This window comes from Triticum urartu, chromosome 6A (assembly GCF_056163025.1).
Source record: "Triticum urartu cultivar PI428250 chromosome 6A, HENAU_Tu73, whole genome shotgun sequence".
In the NCBI taxonomy this organism is placed as follows: domain Eukaryota; kingdom Viridiplantae; phylum Streptophyta; class Magnoliopsida; order Poales; family Poaceae; genus Triticum; species Triticum urartu.
The window spans coordinates 43,080,580-43,104,767 of record NC_141878.1 but is presented as its reverse complement, the minus strand read 5'-3'; the positions used below and the strand labels follow the sequence as shown (position 1 = coordinate 43,104,767).

Below are 24,188 nucleotides of genomic sequence, written 5' to 3'. Positions count from 1 at the left end.
GAAGAAGAAAAGAAAAGAAAAAGTAATGACAAAATTTGCACAAAATTTATAAAAAAATTGCGTGTTTTATAATATGTAAGAATAAGTGTATAATAGTGCAATTTCCATGAAAAGGAAGTTTCCTTAGAAGAAATAGATTAATGGCTCTGTATTACCCTTAAAGAATAAACAAAATAAAATGAAAAGTAAAATAAATTCAAAATAATGAAGTTTTTGTAAGGAAGAATGAATTAGTGGCATTGTTATTACCCTTCCAGAAGAAAGAAAATGAAAACAATTGCACATAATTTACACATAAATTGCACTTTTCGTAATATGCGAGAATAAACTTATTATAGTGAAATTTTTGCCAAAAGTAAATTTTCTAAGAAAGAATTAAAGAAGACAATAAACCAAAAACTAAAAACTAAAACTAAATAAGAATGATGTTTTTTCACTATTTATTATAGTTTACACTCATTTGTGTAATACTTGTGTCTATACATTCATATAAAAACAACCCGACCAAAAAAAAATAAAAAGCAAAATAAAAAACACACACAAATGTCAAAAATTAATTTGAACCATATCTCATATCAATGGTACATCCCAACCTCACACATATGCACGACACACAACACACGTGCGCGCATAGAAAACTAACATGCAGAAAAAGAAAAGATAAAAAGAGGTGCAGCGTATACAGGCCTGAAGGCATGGCACCGCATGTAGCCATGCATACAGCTAGTCAAAGGCAATCTTGCATGCATGCATGTTCGGAGTAAAAAGAAAATTGACTGAACCAAAACGAAAAAGTCAGGCGACTGTTATGTAGCTAAGCTGTTAGCCTTGTGCCTAACCTCAAGCAAGTTGCACCCCTACACCATCAACCAACCCCACCACCACCACCCCCTCGGAAACAAAATGAATAATGATAAAACTTGCACACAATATGTACAGAAATTATGTTTTTTTTTATAATATGCAAGAATAAACATATGTGAGTGGAACTTTTAAAAAAAGACGTTTTCTCAGAAGAAATGAATTAGTGGAGTTGACAATGCCCTTAAAGAAGAAAGAGAAAAATAGAAACAAAAAAATTAATAATAATGAAGTTTTCTATGCTAAAATGAATCACTGGCATTTAATATTACCCTTCAGGAAGAAAGAAAATAAGAAAAATCTGAACGTTGACAGTACCCTTTAAGAAGAAAGACAATAAAAAACAAGTAATGGCAATATTTGCACACAATTTACACAAAAATTGCACTTTGTTATAATATGCAAAAAATAAATGTATTACTGTTAAAGAAATAAAATGAAATACAATTAAAATTAAAATGAAAACAAAACAATAAAATTTTCTAGGCAAGAATAAAACCATTTAAGAAGAAATAAAATAAATCAAACACAAAATAATGAAATTTTTTAGGGAAGATTGAAACCTTTAAGAAGAAAGAAAATAAAAAAAAGAACAACAAAATGAAATAATGATGTTTTCTAGGGCAGAATGAAACCCTTTAAGAAGAAATAAAATAAAAACAAAAACAAAATAATGAAGTTTTCTATGGAAGAATGAAACCCTTTAAGAAAACAAAATACTAAAGCTAAAACTAAAACAAAACAATAAAGTTTTCTATGTAAGAATGAATCCCTTTAAGAAGAGAGAAAATACAAAAAAATGAAATAATGAATAGGGGAAAATGAAACCCCTTAAGAAGAAAGAAAATTAAAAAATAACTTGCACACAAGTATGCCTTGAAATTGCACTTCTGTAATATGCCAAAAATAAGCATATACGGTGCAATTTTTGCTCTCACTATAATATACACACATGGTGTATCATACTTGCGTGTATACTTACTTACGAACACAAAAATAAAAGTAATATTTTCTAAGAAGAAATGAAGTATAGTGAGATTGGTACCACCCTTTAAGAAGAAAGGAATTCAAAAATAATAATGATGCAATTTGCACACAAATTACTCATAAATTACAGTTTTTTAGTTATCTAAGAATAAACATATAATACTGAATTTTACATAAAAACAAAGTTTTTAAACAAGGAACGAATAAGTGGCATTGGTATTGTTCTTGAAAACATGAAATGAATTAAAAACTAAACATGGTAAAACAAATAAAGTTTTCTAAGAGGGAATAAATTAGCGACATTGGTATTACTCTTAAGAAGAAAGAAAATAAAGAAAAAACTTGCACACAACTTTGCAGTGAAATTGCACTTTTTGTAATATGCAATGAATACACATATAATAATGCAACTTTAGCAGTCTAGTATAATTTACACACATATTGTATAGTTCTTTCGTGCATACATACATACAATAATAGAAAAATGTATTTAATTAGCAAAAAAATAGCACACAACAATTAGCATTGGCATTACCCTTAAAGAATAAAGGAAATAAAAAATAAAAAATCACAAAATTAGCATAAAATGCACTTTTTATAATATGTAGAATAAATATATAAGAGTGGAGTTTCTGTGCTGTAATTTAATTTGTACATGTAGTACTTGCATGTATACATTCCACGCACTCAACATCCGAAAATACACGTAAAGAAAAAAACTCAACTGAAAAATAAAAAATCTGCACATGCAAAAAACAAAATCAAACACATGGAAAAACAGCATGCACGCATGAAATTCAGCCCAAGAACGAAATCGACTGACCAAAATAGGTGTCAATCAAATCCAAACAGCCCAATACCCCCAGCAAAACATGACAGAAAAAAGAAAAACTACACAAATCTTAAAGCACAATCCAAGGGCCAGAAAGTTGATTGACCACAAGACAAAAATTCACCTGACTGAAATCTAGCTAAATTGCAAATGTTTGAATGCAAGTTTGCCATGCATGAAACACAATTTAGTCAAAGAAAAACAAGAAAAACTTAACAAGTAGGAGTATGTTTGTACAATTGACATGGTACGAAGAAAAATAAAAATTAAAGGCCATGCTACCTACATTTTTTTTTAAAATAACAAGCTAAGGAATTTTGTTATCCAGACAATCATGGTAACCTTTTTGGATTGGTGATGGGCGCATGGCAAAAGCAAGGGATTTTTGGTATTTGAAAAAAAAAGTCAAATGTTGTTATATAAAAGAACACGGTACATTTTATAAAAATGTAAGTTTTGTCGTGATACATGCAGTGAATTTGCCATGGTACATTAAAAAGGAAGTTTGCCAATGTCCAATTTTTTTCCATGGTCCTGGAAAAAAACAAGTTTGTCATGGTTTGTTCGTGAATTAAAAATTCCCAGGGTCCATAAAAGTGTATTTGCCGTGGCTCAATAACTATGATTAACATGCTCCATAAACTAATTTGTCATGGGTTCATAGAAAACAAAATTTGCCATGTTGCAAAAAATGAAGTCGCCACGTTATAATTAATAAAATTACCATGGTATAAATAATAAAAATTGCCATGATACCCACAAACAAAATATCATGGTCTAAAAAAAATTTGCCATGCCTAATTAATGTATTTTTCCCATGGTCCTAAACTCTTAATAGTGAAATTGTCATTCTACCTACAAAAACTACATTTGCTATGGTGCACAAAGTAAAAAAGATTGACATGATCCATATACAAATTGAATTTGTCATGATAAAAAGACTAATTTTTTCATGGTCCATATGAAACAAAATTTTCAAACATGCTTGTTACACTAACAAAAATATCTGCAGAAAAAAAATCAGAACTTTTAAAGTTTATTTACCATTTATTTTTAAATTTACTGATCATTCGGAGAGCATATGCACCCAGAGCCGAAATAGCCACCCCGTTGTGTTCAATCTTTGTCAAGCATTGTAACCAAAATGAGTGAATTTACATTCTAAAATATGTCTATATACATTCATATGTTGTAGTTCATTTGAAATGTCTAAAAGGACTTATATTTAGAAACGGAGGGAGTATGTTTGTACAATTAACATGGTACGAAGAAAAATAAAAAATAAATGCCATGCTACCTACAAATAAAATTAAAAATAACAAGTTAACGAATTTCGTTATCCAAACATTCATGGCAACTTTTTTGGATTGGTGATGGGTGCATGGCAAAAGCAAGGGATTTTTGGTATTTTAAAAAATGACAAATTTTGTTATATAAAAGAACACGGAACAAAATATAAGTTTTGCCATGATACATTAAAAAAGAAGTTTGCCAATGTTCAATTTTTTTCATGGTCGTGGAAAAAAGAAGCGCCACCATGTGATATTGTAGCACCAATATAGTATATGCGACCGCCGACACAGAAATTTCTCCACATAAATATATTTTGGTTAGCGGGTAGCACGGAATGACACCACATAAATATATTTCTTCTTTGAGTAAAATACCGGCAATTTTCCTTGCAAAGCTTGAACAATTTTGAGAAAGAGGGATCGGTGCATTCGGTACCTTCTCCGGAAGAGGTGCGGTGGATACGTTGGATTCTCTGCGAAGTAGTCTTGCATCAACATCTCGTTTCCAAGATGACGATTCCGGGGAATGCAAAGACGCCCGACGGTCGATCCTCTCCTCCTCTTTCGGTTCTCGTCTTCGTGCTCCTTCGCGGCAAGTGCCATGACCAATGTTTGCTGCCGAAAGTTCCCAAGCATGGTCTCAACATCCGAGTTGTCCGAATCAGACGAATCGGAGAGCAAGAACTTCTCGCACGGGCTCAATTCCATCTACATGCGCACCGACGCGTCAAATTAACTAAACCTAGATTGCAAAAATCACAACAAAACGCACTAACCGGTGGCGGACGCGGCGGGTGATCTCGGGAGGCGACGAGGAGGCGGGCACGACGGTGGTCGATCCCCGGTTGCGGCAGCGACGAGGGCGGCTCTTCTCGCCGGATCCGCGGGAGAGGGGGTGGGGGGCAGCGTCTCGGGGCGGGAGGGTGTGGGCGGCCCCGTGGACCGATTCTGCCTGCAGATTTTGCCGAAAATCGCCGGCGGTGGGCGGGCGGAAGCAAGGGCGGTCGGCGGCGGAAGGAGGGAGAAAACGCGCGGGCTGAAATGTCCCTCCCGCCAACTGCTTCTCTGTGATGCAGGGCACCGCCGCCGCGAAGGAAAAAACCCGCGTATTCCTGGGTTGGGGTCAGGATTTTGCCGCGCCCCTCAAAATTTTTTGCGGACCGGAGCAAGATGCGGGGTCTGATCCGGCAGGTTTTTCTGCCCCTACCCGCATTTTGACGATTATTTTGCGGGTCGGGAAATGCAGTGTCTGCTAGAGTTGCTCTAAAGCACATACTTCTACTTCTACAGAGAGCATATGCTCCCAGAGCCAAAATAGCCACACCGTTGTGTTCAATCTTTGTCAAGCATAGTAACCAAATGGTCCCCGATAATTGCAGTTGCTTTGCCAGGTTCCATCTCATTTGTCCTGTCTCCCTAGATTCCGAGTGTCTCGCTACTCCTTCCCATATATGCACGCACCTCGCGCGTGGTCACCGTGCGAAGTGCCGCTGCCAGAGTGCCGGCTACCAACCCCGTTGGCCCCGGCCGGAAGTGGAACCTAGGATACCGCGGCAGCCATCGATTTCATGGCGCCGGGAGAAGCAAACACGGCCACCACCGGCGGCCCGCGCCGCCGCCGCGTGCTGGTCTTCCCTATCCCGTACCAGGGCCACATCAACCCCATGTTCCAGCTCGCTGGCCTCCTCCACGAGCGCGGCTTTGCCGTCACCGTCTTCCACACCCACTTCAACGCCCCCGACCCGTCCCGCCACCCGACCTACGACTTCGTGCCCGTCCCCGACGGCTTGCCGGCGGGCAGCCCCGGCACGGTGGCGGCGACCGTCGAGCACATCTTCGCCATCAACAGCTCCTGCGAGGCGCCGTTCCGGGAGGGCCTGGCCGCCCTGCTGGAGGCTCCTGGCGGCAGGGACGAGGTCGCGTGCCTGGTCGCCGACGCGCACCTGCTGACCCTCATGGACGTGGCGCGGCAGCAGGGCGTGCCGGCGCTGGCGCTGCGCACCGGCAGCGCCGCCTGCTTCCGCAACTTCATGGCCACCCCGATGCTCTGCGACAAGGGCTACCTCCCGGCGAGCGCGGAGTCGCAGCTGGACGCGCCGGTGAGGGAGCTGCCGCCGTACCGCGTCCGGGACCTGATGGCCATCACCGGCAGCCGCCACGAGCACGATCTGGTGTGCAAGCTGCTGGCCCGCGCCGTCGAGGCGGTGAGGACCTCGGCGGGGTTCATCCTCAACACCTTCGACGCGCTGGAGGCCGCCGACCTGGTGGCGACCCGGCGAGACCTCGCCGGCGTGCCGGTGTTCGACGTCGGCCCGCTCCACAAGCTCTCCCCGGCGTCGTCCAGCAGCCTCCTGCAGCAGGACCGCTCCTGCCTCGACTGGCTGGACGCGCAGGCCCCGGCGTCCGTGCTGTACATCAGCTTCGGCAGCCTGGCGAGCATGAGCGGCGAGGACCTGGCCGAGGCGGCGTGGGGCGTGGCCAACAGCGGCCAGCCGTTCCTGTGGGCGCTCCGGCCGGGGCTCGCCCGCGGGGCCGCCCTGCCCGACGGGTTCGCGGCGGCGACCGAAGGCCGTGGACTGGTGGTGGGCTGGGCGCCGCAGGAGGAGGTGCTGGCGCACGCGGGCGTGGGCGGGTTCTGGACGCACGGCGGGTGGAACTCGGCGCTGGAGGGCGCGTGCGGGGGCGTGCCCATGCTCTGCCGGCCCTGCTTCGGGGACCAGATGGGCAACGCGAGGTACGTGGAGCACGTGTGGCGCGCGGGCATCGCGCTGGACTGTGGCGGCGTGCTCGAGCGGGGCGCCGTGGAGGCGGCCGTCCGGCGGCTCATGCGGAGCGAGGAGGGGGATGAGATGAGGGGGCGAGCCCGGGAGCTCCGGAGCAGAGCGGCGGAGGCCATCGCCGAGGGTGGGTCGTCTCGCCGCAGCGTCGACAAGCTGGTGAACCACATCCTGTCGCTCTAGTAGAACTGTAGAAATGAGTTCAGAGTACTACCACGACTGCTTGTTTGTCTTGTATCCCCATCTGCAGTCCATGACTGACTGAAAACCGGGGATTCAGTGATTCAGTCACGAGCTGCAGCACTTAAAACTCAGAATCCTGTCGTGATCTCACCTACTGCAACATATAAGAAACTTATATATGCAACTTGGTGGTTCGTTGCAGGACAAACATTTCATTTTTCCATGATTACAAATACATACTCCCTCCGTTCCAAAATAGATGACCCAACTTTGTATTAACTTTGTACTAAAGTCGAGTCATCTATTTTGAAACGGATGGAGTAACAATTAGTGAAATATTATTATGTAAGGGAGCTGATCCACAGGATTCAATGATGAATTCTGATTTCCCCACAGATTGAACCAAAGAAGAAGAATAGAATAATTCACTGGTGCAGGCGAAGCAGCAAACCTTCATAGAAAAGGGAGAGGGTATACCTAGAAATGATGAAATCAACCAGCACTGCCTTGCTAATTGAATAAAGGAAGATGCCGACTACTTTCTGAACAGAACAATGAGAGTCCTGAACAATGGGAGAATGGAGCTTCCTGTCTATGAACTAATCGCTAGACTATATCGTATCGAGCTCAAAGGTTTGTGCAACTTATCTATCAAGCCACACTTCTTTACTTCGAGATAACGCATTCCAAGGCCTCTTTTGGTTCATAGGATAGGATTATCGCAGGAATAGGAATTTTGTAGGAAATGAGATGGCATGTATGTCAAATCCTATGAGTACGAATAGGAAAGGAGATGTCATTTGGTTGACATCAAAGGAATTTTTCCATTGAGTCTAGGTTCTTTTTTATTTTCCTATGAAATGTGAAGGATAGGAACCAATCCTATGTAGGAATAGGAATCTATTCCTATGAACCAAAGGGCTCTAAAGGAAAAAAATCCTATAAGAATCCTATCCTATGAAATTCCTGCAAACCAAAGGAGGCCTTAAGCGAACTCAACATATGGTTAGATTTCTTGTGGTGAAACCAGCCCATTAGGTTTAAGTTCTACACTTGGCATTGGTGCTCGCATTTTTCCGGGTTTATTGCAGACTACGAGACGTCTATGGTGATTTCGTCAATCCCAAGATGTGATATCGGCTGAGTATCTCACAGGGGATAGGATGTACTTGTTGGAAATATGCCCTAGAGGCAATAATAAAAGCATTATTATTATATTTCTTTGTTCATGATAATTGTCTTTATTCATGCTATAACTGTATTATCCGGAAATCGTAATACACGTGTGAATACATAGACCATAATATGTCCCTAGTAATCCTCTAGTTGACTAGCTCGTTGATCAACATATAGTCATGATTTCCTGGCTATGGACATTGGATGTCATTGATAACGGGATCACATCATTAGGAGAATGATGTGATGGACAAGACCCAATCCTAAGCATAGCACAAAGATCGTGTAGTTCGTTTGCTAGAGCTTTTCCAATGTCAAGTATCTTTTCCTTTGACCATGAGATCGTGTAACTCCGGATACCGTAAGAGTGCTTTGGGTGTATCAAATGTCACAACGTAACTGGGTGACTATAAAGGTGCACTACAGGTATTTCCGAAAGTGTCTGTTGGGTTGACACGGATCGAGACTGGGATTTGTCACTCCATATAACGGAGAGGTATCACTGGGCCCACTCGGTAATGCATCATCATTATGAGCTCAAGGTGACCAAGTGGTTGATCACGGGATCATGCATTACGGTACGAGTAAAGTGACTTGCCGGTAACGAGACTGAACAAGGTATTGGGATACCAATGATCGAGTCTGGGGCAAGTAACATACCGATTGACAAAGGGAATTGTATACGGGGTTGATTAAATCCTCGACATCGTGGTTCATCCGATGAGATCATCGTGGAGCATGTGGGAGCCAACATGGGTATCCAGATCCCGCTGTTGGTTATTGACTGGAGAGTCGTCTCGGTCATGTCTGCTTGTCTCCCGAACCTGTAGGGTCTACACACTTAAGGTTCGGTGACGCTAGGGTTGTGAAGATATGTATATGCAGTAACCCGAATGTTGTTCGGAGTCCCGGATGAGATCCCGGACGTCACGAGGAGTTCCGGAATGGTCCGGAGGTAAAGAATTATATATAGGAAGTGTTGTTTCGGCCATCGGGACAAGTTTCGGGGTTATCGGTATTGTACCGGGACCACCGGAGGGGTCCCGGGGGCCCACCGGGTGGGGCCACCTGTCCCGGGGGGGCCACATGGGCTGTAGGGGGTACGCCTTGGCCTAAATGGGCCAAGGGCACCAGCCCCAAAGGCCCATGCGCCTAGGGTTCCACTTAAGGGAAGAGTCCCAATGGTGGAAGGCACCTCTAGGTGCCTTGGGGGGGAGGGAAACCTCCCCTTGGCCGCCGCACCTAGGAGATTGGATCTCCTAGGCTGGCGCACCCCCCCCCCTTGGCCCTCCTATATATAGTGGGGGAGAGGAGGGACTTGACACACCAGCCCCTGGCGCCTCCCTCTCTCCCTGTTACGTCTCTCTCTCGTAGTATAGGCGAAGCCCTGCTACTGTGACGCCCTGCATCCACCACCACGCCGTCGTGCTGCTGGATCTTCATCAACCTCTCCCCCCCCTTGCTGGATCAAGAAAGGAGGAGACGTCATCCGTTCCGTACGTGTGTTGAACGCGGAGGCATCGTCCGTTCGGTGCTAAGATCTTCGGTGATTTGGATCACGTCGTGTTCAACTACCTCATCCCCGTTCTTTGAACGCTTCCGCTCGCGATCTACAAGGTACGTAGATGCATCTAATCACTCGTTGCTAGATGAACTCATAGATAGATCTTGGTGAAACCGTAGGAAAATTTTTGTTTTCTGCAACGTTCCCCAACAGTGGCATCATGAGCTAGGTCTATGCGTAGTTCTCTTGCACGAGTAGAACACAATTTGTTGTGGGCGTTGATGTTGTCAACTTTCTTGCCGCTACTAGTCTTATCTTGCTTCAACGGAATTGTGGGATGAAGCGGCCCGGACCAACCTTACACGTATGCTTACGTGAGACCGGTTCCACCGACAAACATGCACAAGTTGCATAAGGTGGCTGGCGGGTGTCTGTCTCTCCTACTTTAGTTGGAGCAGATTCGATGAACAGGGTCCTTATGAAGGGTAAATAGAAGTTGACAAATCACGTTGTGGCTTTCACGTAGGTAAGAAAACGTTCTTGTTAGAACCCTACTTCAGCCACGTAAAACCTGCAACAACAATTAGAGGACGTCTAACTTGTTTTTGCAGCAAGTGCTTTGTGATATGATATGGCCAAAGTTGTGATGAATGATGAATGATCTATATGTGATGTATGAGATGTTCATGCTATTGTAATAGGAATCACAACTTACATGTCGATGAGTATGACGGTGACAGGATGATCATGGAGCCCCAAGATGGAGATCAAAGGAGCTATGTGATATTGGCCATATCATGTCACTATTATTATTTGATTGCATGTGATGTTTATCATGTTTTGCATCTTGTTTGCTTAGAACGACGGTAGTAAATAAGATGATCCCTCATAATAATTTCAAGAAAGTGTTCCCCCTAACTGTGCACCGTTGCTACAGTTCGTCGTTTCGAAGCACCACGTGATGATCGGGTGTGATAGATCCTTACGTTCACATACAACGGGTGTAAGACAGATTTACACACGCAATACACTTAGGTTGACTTGACGAGCCTAGCATGTGCATAGACATGGCCTCGGAACACAGAAGACCGAAAGGTCGAGCATGAGTCGTATAGAAGATACGATCAACATGAAGATGTTCACCGACGTTGACTAGTCCGTCTCACGTGATGATCGGACACGGCCTAGCTAACTCGGATCATGTTATACTTAGATGACTAGAAGAGGGATGTCTATCTAAGTGGGAGTTCATTATAATTTGATTAGATGAACTTAATTATCATGAACTTAGTCTAAAATATTTACAATATGTCTTGTAGTTCAAATGGCCAACATAGTCCTCAACTTCAACGCGTTCCTAGAGAAAACCAAGCTGAAAGACGATGGCAGCAACTACACGGACTGGGTCCGGAACCTGAGGATCATCCTCATAGCTGCCAAGAAAGATTATGTCCTACAAGCACCGCTAGGTGATCCACCCGTCCCACAGAACCAAGACGTTATGAACGCTTGGCAGACACGTGCCGATGACTACTCCCTCGTTCAGTGCGGCATGCTTTACAGCCTAGAGCCGGGGCTCCAAAAGCGTTTTGAGAGACATGGAGCATATGAGATGTTCGAAGAGCTGAAAATGGTTTTCCAAGCTCATGCCCGGGTCGAGAGATATGAAGTCTCCGACAAATTCTTCAGCTGTAAGATGGAGGAAAATAGTTCTGTCAGTGAGCACATACTCACTATGTCTGGGTTACATAACCGCTTGACTCAGCTGGGAGTTAATCTCCCGGATGATGCGGTCATTGACAGAATCCTCCAGTCGCTTCCACCAAGCTACAAGAGCTTTGTGATGAACTTCAATATGCAGGGGATGGAAAAGACCATTCCTGAAGTATTTGCAATGCTGAAATCAGCAGAGGTAGAAGTCAAGAAGGAACATCAAGTGTTGATGGTCAATAAAACCACCAAGTTCAAGAAGGGCAAGGGTAAAAAGAACTTTGAGAAGGACAGCAAGGAAGTTGCCGCGCCCGGCAAGCAAGCTGCTGGGAAGAAGAAGTCAAAGTATGGACCCAAGCCTGAGACGGAGTGCTTTTATTGCAAAGGGAAGGGTCACTGGAAGCGGAACTGCCCCAAATACTTAGCGGACAAGAAGGCCGGCAAAACAAAAGGTATATGTGATATACATGTAATTGATGTGTACCTTACCAGTACTCGTACTAACTCCTGGGTATTTGATACCGGTGCCGTTGCTCATATTTGTAACTCACAGCAGGAGCTGCAGAATAAACAGAGACTGGCGAAGGACGAGGTGACGATGCGCGTCGGGAATGGTTCCAAGGTCGATGTGATCGCCGTCGGCACGCTACCTCTACATTTACCTACGGGATTAGTTATAAACCTCAATAATTGTTATTTAGTGCCAAGTTTGAGCATGAACATTGTATCAGGATCTCGTTTAATACGAGATGGCTACTCATTTAAATCTGAGAATAATGGTTGTTCTATTTATATGAGAGATATGTTTTATGGTCATGCTCCGATGGTTAATGTTTTATTCTTAATGAATCTCGAACGTAATATTACACATATTCATAGTGTGAATACCAAAAGATGTAAAGTTGATAACGATAGTCCCACATACTTGTGGCACTGCCGCCTTGGTCACATAGGTGTCAAACGCATGAAGAAGCTCCATGCAGATGGACTTTTAGAGTCTCTTGATTATGAATCATTTGACACGTGCGAACCATGCCTCATGGGTAAAATGACCAAGACTCCGTTCTCAGGAACAATGGAGCGAGCAACCAACTTATTGGAAATCATACATACTGATGTGTGCGGTCCAATGAGTGTTGAGGCTCGCGGTGGCTATCGTTATGTTCTCACCCTCACTGATGACTTAAGTAGATATGGGTATGTCTACTTAATGAAACGCAAGTCTGAAACCTTTGAAAAGTTCAAGGAATTTTAGAGTGAAGTTGAGAATCAACGTGACAGGAAAATCAAGTTTCTACGATCAGATCGTGGAGGAGAATACTTGAGTCATGAATTTGGCACACACTTACGAAAATGTGGAATAGTTTCACAACTCACGCCGCCTGGAACACCTCAGCGTAATGGTGTGTCCGAACATCGTAATCGCACTCTATTAGATATGGTGCGATCTATGAATTCTGATTTCCCCACAGACTGAACCAAAGAAGAAGAATAGAATAATTCACTGGTGCAGGTGAAGCAGCAAACCTTCATAGAAAAGGGAGAGGGTATACCTAGAAATGATGAAATCAACCAGCACTGCCTTGCTAATTGAATAAAGGAAGATGCCGACTACTTTCTGAACAGAACAATGAGAGTCCTGAACAATGGGAGAATGGAGCTTCCTGTCTATGAACTAATCGCTAGACTATATCGTATCGAGCTCAAAGGTTTGTGCAACTTATCTATCAAGCCACACTTCTTTACTTCGAGATAACGCATTCCAAGGCTTCTTTTGGTTCATAGGATAGGATTATCGCAGGAATAGGAATTTTGTAGGAAATGAGATGGCATGTATGTCAAATCCTATGAGTACGAATAGGAAAGGAGATGTCATTTGGTTGACATCAAAGGAATTTTTCCATTGAGTCTAGGTTCTTTTTTATTTTCCTATGAAATGTGAAGGATAGGAACCAATCCTATGTAGGAATAGGAATCTATTCCTATGAACCAAAGGGCTCTAAAGGAAAAAAATCCTATAAGAATCCTATCCTATGAAATTCCTGCAAACCAAAGGAGGCCTTAAGCGAACTCAACATATGGTTAGATTTCTTGTGGTGAAACCAGCCCATTAGGTTTAAGTTCTACACTTGGCATTGGTGCTCGCATTTTTCCGGGTTTATTGCAGACTACGAGACGTCTATGGTGATTTCGTCAATCCCAAGATGTGATATCGGCTGAGTATCTCACAGGGGATAGGATGTACTTGTTGGAAATATGCCCTAGAGGCAATAATAAAAGCATTATTATTATATTTCTTTGTTCATGATAATTGTCTTTATTCATGCTATAACTGTATTATCCGGAAATCGTAATACACGTGTGAATACATAGACCATAATATGTCCCTAGTAATCCTCTAGTTGACTAGCTCGTTGATCAACATATAGTCATGATTTCCTGGCTATGGACATTGGATGTCATTGATAACGGGATCACATCATTAGGAGAATGATGTGATGGATAAGACCCAATCCTAAGCATAGCACAAAGATCGTGTAGTTCGTTTGCTAGAGCTTTTCCAATGTCAAGTATCTTTTCCTTTGACCATGAGATCGTGTAACTCCGGATACCGTAAGAGTGCTTTGGGTGTATCAAATGTCACAACGTAACTGAGTGACTATAAAGGTGCACTACAGGTATTTCCGAAAGTGTCTGTTGGGTTGACACGGATCGAGACTGGGATTTGTCACTCCATATAACGGAGAGGTATCACTGGGCCCACTCGGTAATGCATCATCATTATGAGCTCAAGGTGACCAAGTGGTTGATCACGGGATCATGCATTACGGTACGAGTAAAGTGACTTGCCGGTAACGAGACTGAACAAGGTATTGGGATACCAACGATCGAGTCTGGGGCAAGTAACATACCGATTGACAAAGGGAATTGTATACGGGGTTGATTAAATCCTCGACATCGTGGTTCATCCGATGAGATCATCGTGGAGCATGTGGGAGCCAACATGGGTATCCAGATCCCGCTGTTGGTTATTGACTGGAGAGTCGTCTCGGTCATGTCTGCTTGTCTCCCGAACCTGTAGGGTCTACACACTTAAGGTTCGGTGACGCTAGGGTTGTGAAGATATGTATATGCAGTAACCCGAATGTTGTTCGGAGTCTCGGATGAGATCCCGGACGTCACGAGGAGTTCCGGAATGGTCCGGAGGTAAAGAATTATATATAGGAAGTGCTGTTTCGGCCATCGGGACAAGTTTCGGGGTTATCGGTATTGTACCGGGACCACCAGAGGGGTCCCGGGGGCCCACCGGGTGGGGCCACCTGTCCCGGGGGGGCCACATGGGCTGTAGGGGGTGCGCCTTGGCCTAAATGGGCCAAGGGCACCAGCCCCAAAGGCCCATGCGCCTAGGGTTCCACTTAAGGGAAGAGTCCCAATGATGGAAGGCACCTCTAGGTGCCTTGGGGGGGAGGGAAACCTCCCCTTGGCCGCCGCACCTAGGAGATTGGATCTCCTAGGCTGGCGCACCACCCCCCCTTGGCCCTCCTATATATAGTGGGGGAGAGGAGGGACTTGACACACCAGCCCCTGGCGCCTCCCTCTCTCCCTGTTATGTCTCTCTCTCGTAGTATAGGCGAAGCCCTGCTACTGTGACGCCCTGCATCCACCACCACGCCGTCGTGCTGCTGGATCTTCATCAACCTCTCCCCCCCTTGTTGGATCAAGAAAGGAGGAGACGTCATCCGTTCCGTACGTGTGTTGAACGCGGAGGCATCGTCCGTTCGGTGCTAAGATCTTCGGTGATTTGGATCACGTCGTGTTCAACTACCTCATCCCCGTTCTTTGAACGCTTCCGCTCGCGATCTACAAGGTACGTAGATGCATCTAATCACTCGTTGCTAGATGAACTCATAGATAGATCTTGGTGAAACCGTAGGAAAATTTTTGTTTTCTGCAACGTTCCCCAACAGTACTGCCTCCGTCCTGGTTTACTAGTCCCCTTTGTAATTTGTACTAAATTTTGACTAAATATTTAATTGACAAAATATAAGTGCATGTCAACAAAAATTATATCGTTGGATTCGTATTTGAGCATAGTTTTCAATGATTTAGTTTTTGTGACATGCATAAATATTTTGTTAGTTAAATTTATGGTTAAAATTTGACACAGATTACAATGAGGACCAATAAATAAGGACGGAGATAGTATGTGTGTACGTTCATAAAGGTGTATGTGTGCATGTAGTGGACATACTGTGTTCAAAAAAGTTGAGTAGTGCATCATATGTGTTAATCTACAATTCTTCTTGTCATGGAAAATTGGGATAACAAAAATCCTCTCCTCGGCTTCCATCAAATTTCGTTAGTCCTTTAGGGCATCCCCGCTCCATCCCTCATATCTTAATTCCCCCATCATATCCTTCATCTTTTAATTTTCTATTTTTTCAAGAATTAAATTTTTGTTTGTCTACTCCATCCTTTAGAACTTTTTTTTTCAAATTCATCGAAACGTTTGCGCAAACCCAAACAAATGCACCACAACAACACCACATCATAATTCAACTATGAACACTGATAAACTTCATCCAATCCAACAAACAACTAAACCATGGGTTCTTCATTTGACCGGCCCCGACCATAGCATCAAGAGATATGTTCATCCATGCGTCGCACAAAGCAAATTCTTCTTCCGGCTGGTAGTTGCACGACCATTGAGCCCTTTTTTTTCTTTCATTTTTTGGGTCTACGGCTCCTCGTCCTCTCGACCTCTCCAACTTCATCCTCCACCACTACCTCGGCATTCCTTCTCATTTCTTGGCTATAGGGTATGGACGTGGCAATGCCGTCAAGGCCGAGGGTGTGGCTTGCGTCCAATTGCGACATCAACTGGCGAACCTCATCTGGTTTCATTCCTTCCATACAAAAGCAAAATAAAAGCCTACCAAGTTAAACATCACATCATTCATCATGCAATTGAGGAAAGTAAAAGCCTACCAAAATGAAAGCGTCCAATTTTTTTTTGAAAAAAAGTCTCGAAAGAATTCCTTGTTTAACACACCATTTTAAGTTTTGTTTCCTTGTTTGACACCAACAAACTTTTTCTTCTCTATCTACTACTCCCTCCGTCCCATAATGTAAGACGTTTTTTTACACTAGTGTAGTGTCAAAAAAACGTCTTACATTATGGTACGGAGGGAGCAGCTTTAAGTCTAAATTTTATTTAACACCGCTAAGGCTTAAAACGGACGGAAGTGTTATAAATGCATAAAAATTAGGTGATGTGCTATACAAGGAAGAAAAGTATTTTCAGTGTTTTTTTTTCTCGCGGAGGTCGATCCGGGCGTGCATTGGACCACCATTATCACCAAGGCCATTATCAAACTCGCAAAAAAGATTGCATGATGGCATCAAACCCAACCCAAATCCAAACCAACCCACATTGGATTTGAACTAACCTCGAAAAAAGGTTTAAAAAAAATTCCAGTGCGTGAGCTCTGGTGCGCACGAGCCCAACACGCTAACAGATTAGAAAAAGAACCGAAAGCCACTGCTAATGACCCCCCACTAATCCAAATACTAGTATAAATTTGACAAATTAATCCCCGCGAGTTAATCAAATTAATCCCCGCGACACAAGCGAGCGAGACAGGGACAGAGAGAGGCGGGCGCGAGGCAGAGCGGGGAGCGAGTCGGAGCGCGCGCGCGCGGGCGGATCGCCGGCGAGGGAGAAAGCTCAGCTCCGGCCGGCCGTGCGGAGGCAGCGGCGATGGCGCCCTCCGCGCCCCCGCCCCCGCCCCTCGCCCGCCGGCTCGTGGCCCTGGCCCTGGCCCTCGCCCTCGCCGCCCTCGTTTCCCCCGCCTCCGCCGCCAGGAAGATCCCGGCCTCCGTCACTCCGATCTCGCGGGACCTCTACCGCCCCAGGTACGCCGCGCGTCTCGTGGCTTCTTCCCCGCCTCGCGGGTTCCGGTAGCTCCTCCTTCCGTCTAGGCCGGCCTACACGGACGCGCCACCCGGCGGCCGGCGTCCGGCGCCTGGTCTGTCTCAGCTGGTAGCCCCTGGAATTGAGCATCTTCTTGTCGCTGTAGTCTAACGCGCCGGCTGCTGGTTGCAATGGGCGCGGGGTTCCGCTCTCCAACATCGGCTGCTAGTTGATTAGGGATCGACGCAGTATGGCAATTTTTTGTTAGTCCACCTTCAACAAGACACGTCTATCAGACTGTCACTGTCTGCAATCGCAACCCCTGACTGTCATTTTAGCTAGCCGACGGGAGCTACTGGCTATGGCTGGCTGTGCACAGCACCAGAGGTCACATGCCTGAACCTACTATGTCTATTGTATCAGTGCCAAGTTTAGTTCTTGCAGTTCTTACTTCATTGATCGATTTGGGAAAAAAATGCCCTTTGTCCAGAAAAAAGAGAAGGCCGGGGGGGGGGGGGGGGGTCTGTTTTGTTTGCCGCGTTGACTTTTGCCAATTTTGCGTGCATCTATCTTTCTGTGCAACGCTTAGTGTTGGGTTAACTGGGTCTGTTTCTTTTTCTCCACAGTGATACCCTTCTGAGTGAGATCAAGGCCCTCGTTGCTCGGAATCCGGATAGGTTGACCGTGAGTGGCTTAACTGTCATTGTTCAGCTGTTGTTGGCCGGTTTGGTTCGGGATTAAGTGGCATTTTTACGCCGTCTTTTATTAACTGTTGCAGATGGATACAGTAAGAGCTAGTAACAAAGGGTATTCTGCGGAGATGCTCGTTGTTACTTTTAATCATGTGAAGAAAACCGTACATGATGGCTCGAAGATTAAAATCCTTCTGGTTAGTTCCCAACACCAACAGATATCTCTCAGCATTTCCCCCCAAACATAAGCTTCATTCTGCCCCAGTTAGTTAGCTTTAGCCTCTTGTATCATCCAACCAACGTCACGAGATCAAGCATGCTCAGTTCATCTGTTATGACCAGCATATTAGGGGCTTAGCCAAGTGGGTTATGGCCCAAGTATCTTAATCATTATTAGGGGCTTAGCCCAATTATCTTATCGTATTAGGATCGTTTGCTTAGGAGTCAAGTAAACCTCTCTATATAAGGAGAGGAGATGTATCAATCTAATCAAGCAAGAAGCAATCAATATTTGCTCGGCTTCCCTTAGGGAGCCGGGAGACCTAAACCCTAGCCGCCTCTTGCGTCCGCCGCCGTCGCACCAGCCGCAAGGACGGCGCCCAGCCGCCGGCCGCCGCGCAATCTCCTCCTCCCTCCTCCCTCCTTCCCTTACAGGCTACGCCCTAGACCGGGTAGAACCCTAGTGTCTACCAATTTGGTATCCAGAGACTCAGGTTCGATCATGTCGTCATCCCCACCCACGCCGCCGCTGCCCATCATCACCACCGCCGGGTCCCCAACGCCGCCGGCCCCGATCACCTCCGCGCCGCCGTCAACGATCCCCGTCTTCACGCCGGAGGAGATGTCCAGCACCTTGTGGGACCTCGTGACGGCCGTCCAGGGCATCACCCTGTACCTGGCCGGCCCGCACGCCACCCCGCCGGCTGCGCCCCCCGCCTACAGCCATCCGGCGCTGCACTGGCCTATCCAGAACGCGTCTGGCCCGAGCGGGACGCCCATGCTGCCGTTCCAGGCGGGACACACCAGCGGGCCCCCATCGCTGCTGCACCTACAGCCGCCCTCAGCCGCGGCCCAGCTCTGGCTGTCGTGGCCTTCCCAGGGCGCGCCTGCAATTGGTGGGACACCGCTGCTGCCGTTCCAGGCGGGGCACCACAGCGGGCTGCCACCGCCGCTGCTGCACCTGCAGCCACCCCCAGCCGCGGCTCCCCTCTGGCCGCAGTGGCCCCCTACTGCCACCGCGACTACCGCCGCATCCGCCCACTCTCCACAGCAACCGCTGCAACTCCAGGCACCACCTCTGCCCAGCTCCGGACTGCCGTCACCGGCCGGCCTGCCGATACACCAGGTCCGGTTCCCGCCCTCCCCGTCGCCACTACCAGCTTGGGCAGCTGGGTCTTCGCCATCGCCAGTCTACACCACGGCTCCAGAGCAGCCGACCCCGTTTCCGCAGTTCGGCGGGCCATCCGGCTCCGCGGGTCCCTACCCGGAGTACTCCGACCAGGCGCCACCCGCCTCGCTGCTCCGCACCTCCGAGCCAGCTCAACACGGCACTCCGACCCAGACACCGCCGCGGTTCGCCAAGATCGACTTCGCCACCTATGACGGCACGAAGGACCCCCTCAACTGGCTCAACCAGTGCGACCAGTTCTTTCGCGGGCAGCGCACCCTCGCCTCGGAGCGCACCTGGCTCGCCTCTTACCACCTCCGTGGCGCGGCACAGACCTGGTACTACGCCCTTGAGCAGGACAAGGGCAGCATGCCCCCTTGGGAGCGCTTTCGCGAGCTCTGCCTCCTTCGTTTTGGGCCCCCGATCCGCGGGAGCCGCCTGGCAGAGCTAGGCCGCCTTCCCTTCACCTCCACGGTGCAGGACTTCGCCGACCGTTTCCAGGCCCTGGCATGCCACGCGTCGGGCGTGACGGCGCAGCAGCGGGCCGACCTCTTTGTCGGTGGACTTCCGGATCACATTCGCGTGGACGTGGAGCTTCGGGGACCCCAGGATCTCCAGACGGCCATGTACTACGCCCGCGCGTTCGAGCGCCGCGCGGTGGCCGTCCAGCAGGAGTCACCGTCCCGGGCCACTGGGTCGCTACCCTGGCCAGATCCCGCTCAGGGTCGGCCTGCTCAGGCTTCCGCGGCACCCCTCGCCGTGACCGCGGCGCGCCTGTTCCGCCGGCTCACCTCGGTCGAGCTACTCGAGCGTCGCCGCCAAGGGTTGTGCTTCAACTGCGACGAGCCCTACACGCCCGGCCACGCCTGCCCACGACTCTTCTACCTGGAGGTTGCAGACTACATTCCGGAGGACGTCGTCGCCGCCGACCTTGCCGCCTCAGTTGTCAAGAAGGTGTTTGACGCTGGTTGATCACCTCGAGGAGTTCAGCAAGCGCTTCCCCACCTTACAGCTCGAGGACGAGCTGTTTGTGCAGGCGGGGAGAAGTGTTATGACCAGCATATTATGGGCTTAGCCAAGTGGGTTATGGCCCAAGTATCTTAATCATTATTAGGGGCTTAGCCCAATTATCTTATCGTATTAGGATCGTTTGCTTAGGAGTCAAGTAAACCTCTCTATATAAGGAGAGGAGATGTATCAATCTAATCAAGCAAGAAGCAATCAATATTTGCTCGGCTTCCCTTAGGGAGCCGGGAGACCTAAACCCTAGCCGCCTCTTGCGTCCGCCGCCGTCGCACCAGCCGCAAGGACGGCGCCCAGCCGCCGGCCGCCGCGCAATCTCCTCCCCCCTCCTCCCTCCTTCCCTTACAGGCTACGCCCTAGACCGGGTAGAACCCTAGTTTCTACCATCATCCATCTTGTTCGCAACTCCCTCGCCTTGGTGGTGTAGTGGGCAGTGGCCTCACAACATAACGAAAACACAATTATGTATTTCAATACGTTTTGGCACGTTATTTTGCAAATTAGATTATTGATGCCTTGTGGTTTTGACAGAAGGTTCATTGTCTTCCAGAGCTTTGGGCAGCATGGCAGAGAACTTATTACCTCTGAACTTGCATTAAGTCTGCTCTACATTTTGACGGAGAAGCGCAAAATTGCCGGTGTGGATCTATCATCCTTTGAGAAGATTCTGGAGCACCTTGTGATCAAAGTTAGTACGTCTGCAACTTATTTTATATCTTCAGTCCTTGGCATGCATAATTAGTAAGAGATTTATGGGAAGCAATTCTGCTCGCTGTTCTGCTATTCACTGCACCGAATTAGTATAGTTTTGAGGGTGATCTGCTCTTTGAAAAAGTACTCTAGATATTGAAATATCAGGTTCATTTCTTTTCGAAGTTGTTCTTATAGATGCTCTCTGAAATCAAACTATACTTTGATCTACTCGCATTGTTCAAATGTTAGTGCACTAGGGATCTTTTACGTATGTTATTCCTGCACTCTGTAAGCATTATTATTCACTCAAAGTTATACCCATGAAAAATTCACAGTATTATTTAATATGTTTATGAAGTATGTTTCCCTCAAGTGCTTTTGTATGGATTACAAATTCAAAATCATGGTTTTCTTAGTAGAAATAATCATGATTATTGCAGATCCTGTTATCCTAGTTTAAAGAAGGAAAAATGTGGTCACATGCTGTTCTTTACCTTCATTCATATTTGTCTGCCTTCTCCCCCATCCACCTCTTTCCCGTGTTATTACTTCTGTTCACATTAGTAATAGGTCTCTCGAACTCAGGAGGTATAGTGGTTTCTAAAGTTGCCTTTAATCTTTTTAGGTGGTGCCAATTGAAAATTTTAATGGCCGTAAGCGCGTTGAAGCAGGGGAGATTTGTGATAGGAGAAATGGTGATTGTCTTTTTCTTAAAAATCCATCACGTGAAGCAGTTTATGCGCCAACTATTTAATCTCTTATTTCTTCACACAGGAAGAGGAGTTGATCTTAACAGAAATTGGAGCGTTGATTGGGGAAAGAAGGAAAAGGTTTGTGTCTCAGTGGTTTATCATCGTGCACCAGGAAAACTTGACTCTTTTTGAGTTCAACTATATATTGATTCTATTGAAATGCATCTTACTCCGTCCGTTCGGAAATACTTGTCTTAGAAATGGTTGTATCTAGAACTAAAACAAGTCTAGATACAACCATTTCTAGGACAAGTATTTCCGAACGGAGGGAGTAGTAAGCTTGAACGATTGAAGTCTTTTATGTTAACTTCCACAGTTTATGGTTTCTTTTTGTGTGATATTACTTAGCGAACCTGTGTAATTTATAGCCAATAATATAGCATTGCCCTAAAGAGTTAGGTTGATTAACATCCAGGAACAACTGAAGTTGAATTAAAGGTCAGATTTTTGCAGATCTGGAGTGGATAGACCAAGTATAGCTATGGCCCTTTATTGTTACCATGTATGTTCTTATTGTCATGTTGGGCAACCAGAATTTTCTAAACTTGTGTACACTTTGAGCAAGTGCACCTTTATCTTTTTACCATGCATGTTCTTTGTTGGTTGATTGATCAGAGTTTACTTTAGTGGACAGCATCAATCTTATGCACTACATTTATACATTTTTGCTTGTATTACAGGATTATAACCCATTTGAGGAGGATCCTGGTACTGCTCCTTTCAGTGAACCTGAGGCCCAGATCATGCAAGAACTATCCAAGTCATTTAAACCGCATATCTGGGTGAATGTGCATTCTGGAATGGAGGTAATGCAGCTCTTGCGTTCTGCAGCTATAACATAAAGTTTGATCAATTGTTCATCAAGCGGAGGGAGGGGCCTAACATATAACTGTCTTTAGTAGCAATCTCATGTGTAGTTCCACACAGTGGTATTGAAACCTAGAGAAATAAGTTTTGGTCAATGCCTATTGCTTTTACACATTCTCTCATTCTTCTGTTCAACTACAGGCATTATTTATGCCATATGACCACAAGAATACTACACCAGATGGAGCGCCTTCTCACTTGATGAGGTCAGTTTTAGAGAATGTGAACCATCGCAATTTCCAAGACAGCTGCCTAGTTGGATCAGGTGGTGGAGCTGTAGGGTATGTAACATCTGACAAGTTGCTCAAGTTATGTGAATCGAAGAGGGTTATTATTCTAGCCTTCAACGAAGGAAATGTACTAATGCTTTTTTATCCCATCACTTGCTAGGTACCTTGCACATGGGACTACAACTGATTATCTGTATGACATTGCGAAGGTGCCAATGCCTTTCACATTTGAGGTAAGTTCATCTGTTGTCTCTGTTGCGACTATTATGAACTTGTATTGACATAACATGACTCATCACTTTGCTGGTATTCAGATATATGGAGATGAGAAAGCATCCACCGATGACTGCTTCAAAATGTTCAACCCTGTTGACAAGATAACATTTGATGTACGCAAATCTAGGATCTGCACATCTAGTCATGTACATAGTTTTTTTTGGCCATATGTCTGACAGCACAGTTTTCCTTTCCAGAGAGTCATTAACAAGTGGTGCATGGCGTTTCTCATACTTTTCGAGGAAGGGCTGCGAACCCTACCCGACGATCAAGTAGTATCCCAAGGAGCACTGGATAACTGGGTCCCTATGGGAGGAGAGATTTTGGAGAGAAATATGGACCAAAAGAGCGGCGGTGAAAATGGGAAACTTGAAGGCCTTGACCTCGGAATGCAGGAGCTAAAAACCTACTTTAGGTTATTTATGCTATCGACTTTCCTGCTGATGTTCATGTTCTGCTCGAGGATATCAAAAAACAGGAGCAGAGACTCAGGTAACATTTGAATCCCACGGGCGAATCAATTGGAGCTAGGCTATTCAGCTCAGTATGGGTTGGCAATGGTGCTCATGGTTTATTGCCGCAGATGAACAAAGTACAGCATGAATCATTCCAACAAAAGTCCGTTTTCGGGGGCAACTTTGGAGGCACGGCGACAGGAGATGACAAGGATGGTAGAATCAGAATGGTGTTTTGCAGCCTCTGCTTAGATGCTAGATGTATGTCAAGAGTGATCTGTTTATGTCTTCGACGAGTCATAAATGTAAGTTGTAGAGCTGTTGATATCTGTTCGTGGTGATGAATAGGTAGAATCAGAATGGTATGTGCGCCTTTCGTAGGTTGCTGGTTTTTTGACACAATTGTGAATCTAACATTCAATCGTCGACTTATTGTGATATGACTGAAAGTAGCATTTCACTGTGGACTTACTTTGACACGATTGAATGTGATATTCCATTACCAACATATCATGAGTTTCTTCACTGAAATGTTGAACTGCGGTCTAATTCTTATTTATTATGAGTTTTTTTT

General features: G+C 45.9%; 2 protein-coding genes and 1 pseudogene across 3 annotated transcripts; all 3 read left to right on the top strand.

Annotated features, from left to right (window-relative positions):
* The first annotated feature begins 5,287 nt into the window (after positions 1-5,287).
* LOC125516317 (DIMBOA UDP-glucosyltransferase BX8 pseudogene) lies at positions 5,288-7,190 on the top strand (annotated as a pseudogene).
* A 9,744-nt stretch (positions 7,191-16,934) lies between these two features.
* LOC125517484 (Zn-dependent exopeptidases superfamily protein) lies at positions 16,935-24,122 on the top strand. Of its 2 annotated transcripts, XM_048682686.2 has the most exons (12): positions 16,935-17,241; positions 17,866-17,923; positions 18,018-18,128; positions 20,892-21,029; positions 21,660-21,729; positions 21,809-21,864; positions 22,467-22,592; positions 22,795-22,934; positions 23,044-23,116; positions 23,198-23,272; positions 23,357-23,651; positions 23,743-24,122. In XM_048682686.2, the coding sequence occupies exons 1-12, from the start codon at positions 17,087-17,089 to the stop codon at positions 23,760-23,762; spliced, it is 1,317 nt and encodes a 438-aa protein (XP_048538643.2). In that variant the 5' UTR covers positions 16,935-17,086; the 3' UTR covers positions 23,763-24,122. The 2 variants fall into 2 exon arrangements, with proteins under 2 accessions (XP_048538643.2, XP_048538644.2); XM_048682687.2 differs by lacking the exons at positions 17,866-17,923; positions 18,018-18,128 and having other exon boundaries at positions 20,873-21,029.
* Positions 18,653-20,864, top strand: LOC147963746 (uncharacterized). Its single transcript, XM_087527625.1, has one exon. It carries the CDS (start codon positions 18,653-18,655, stop codon positions 20,288-20,290), a length of 1,638 nt encoding a protein of 545 aa, XP_087383751.1. The 3' UTR covers positions 20,291-20,864.
* Positions 24,123-24,188: the final 66 nt, after the last annotated feature.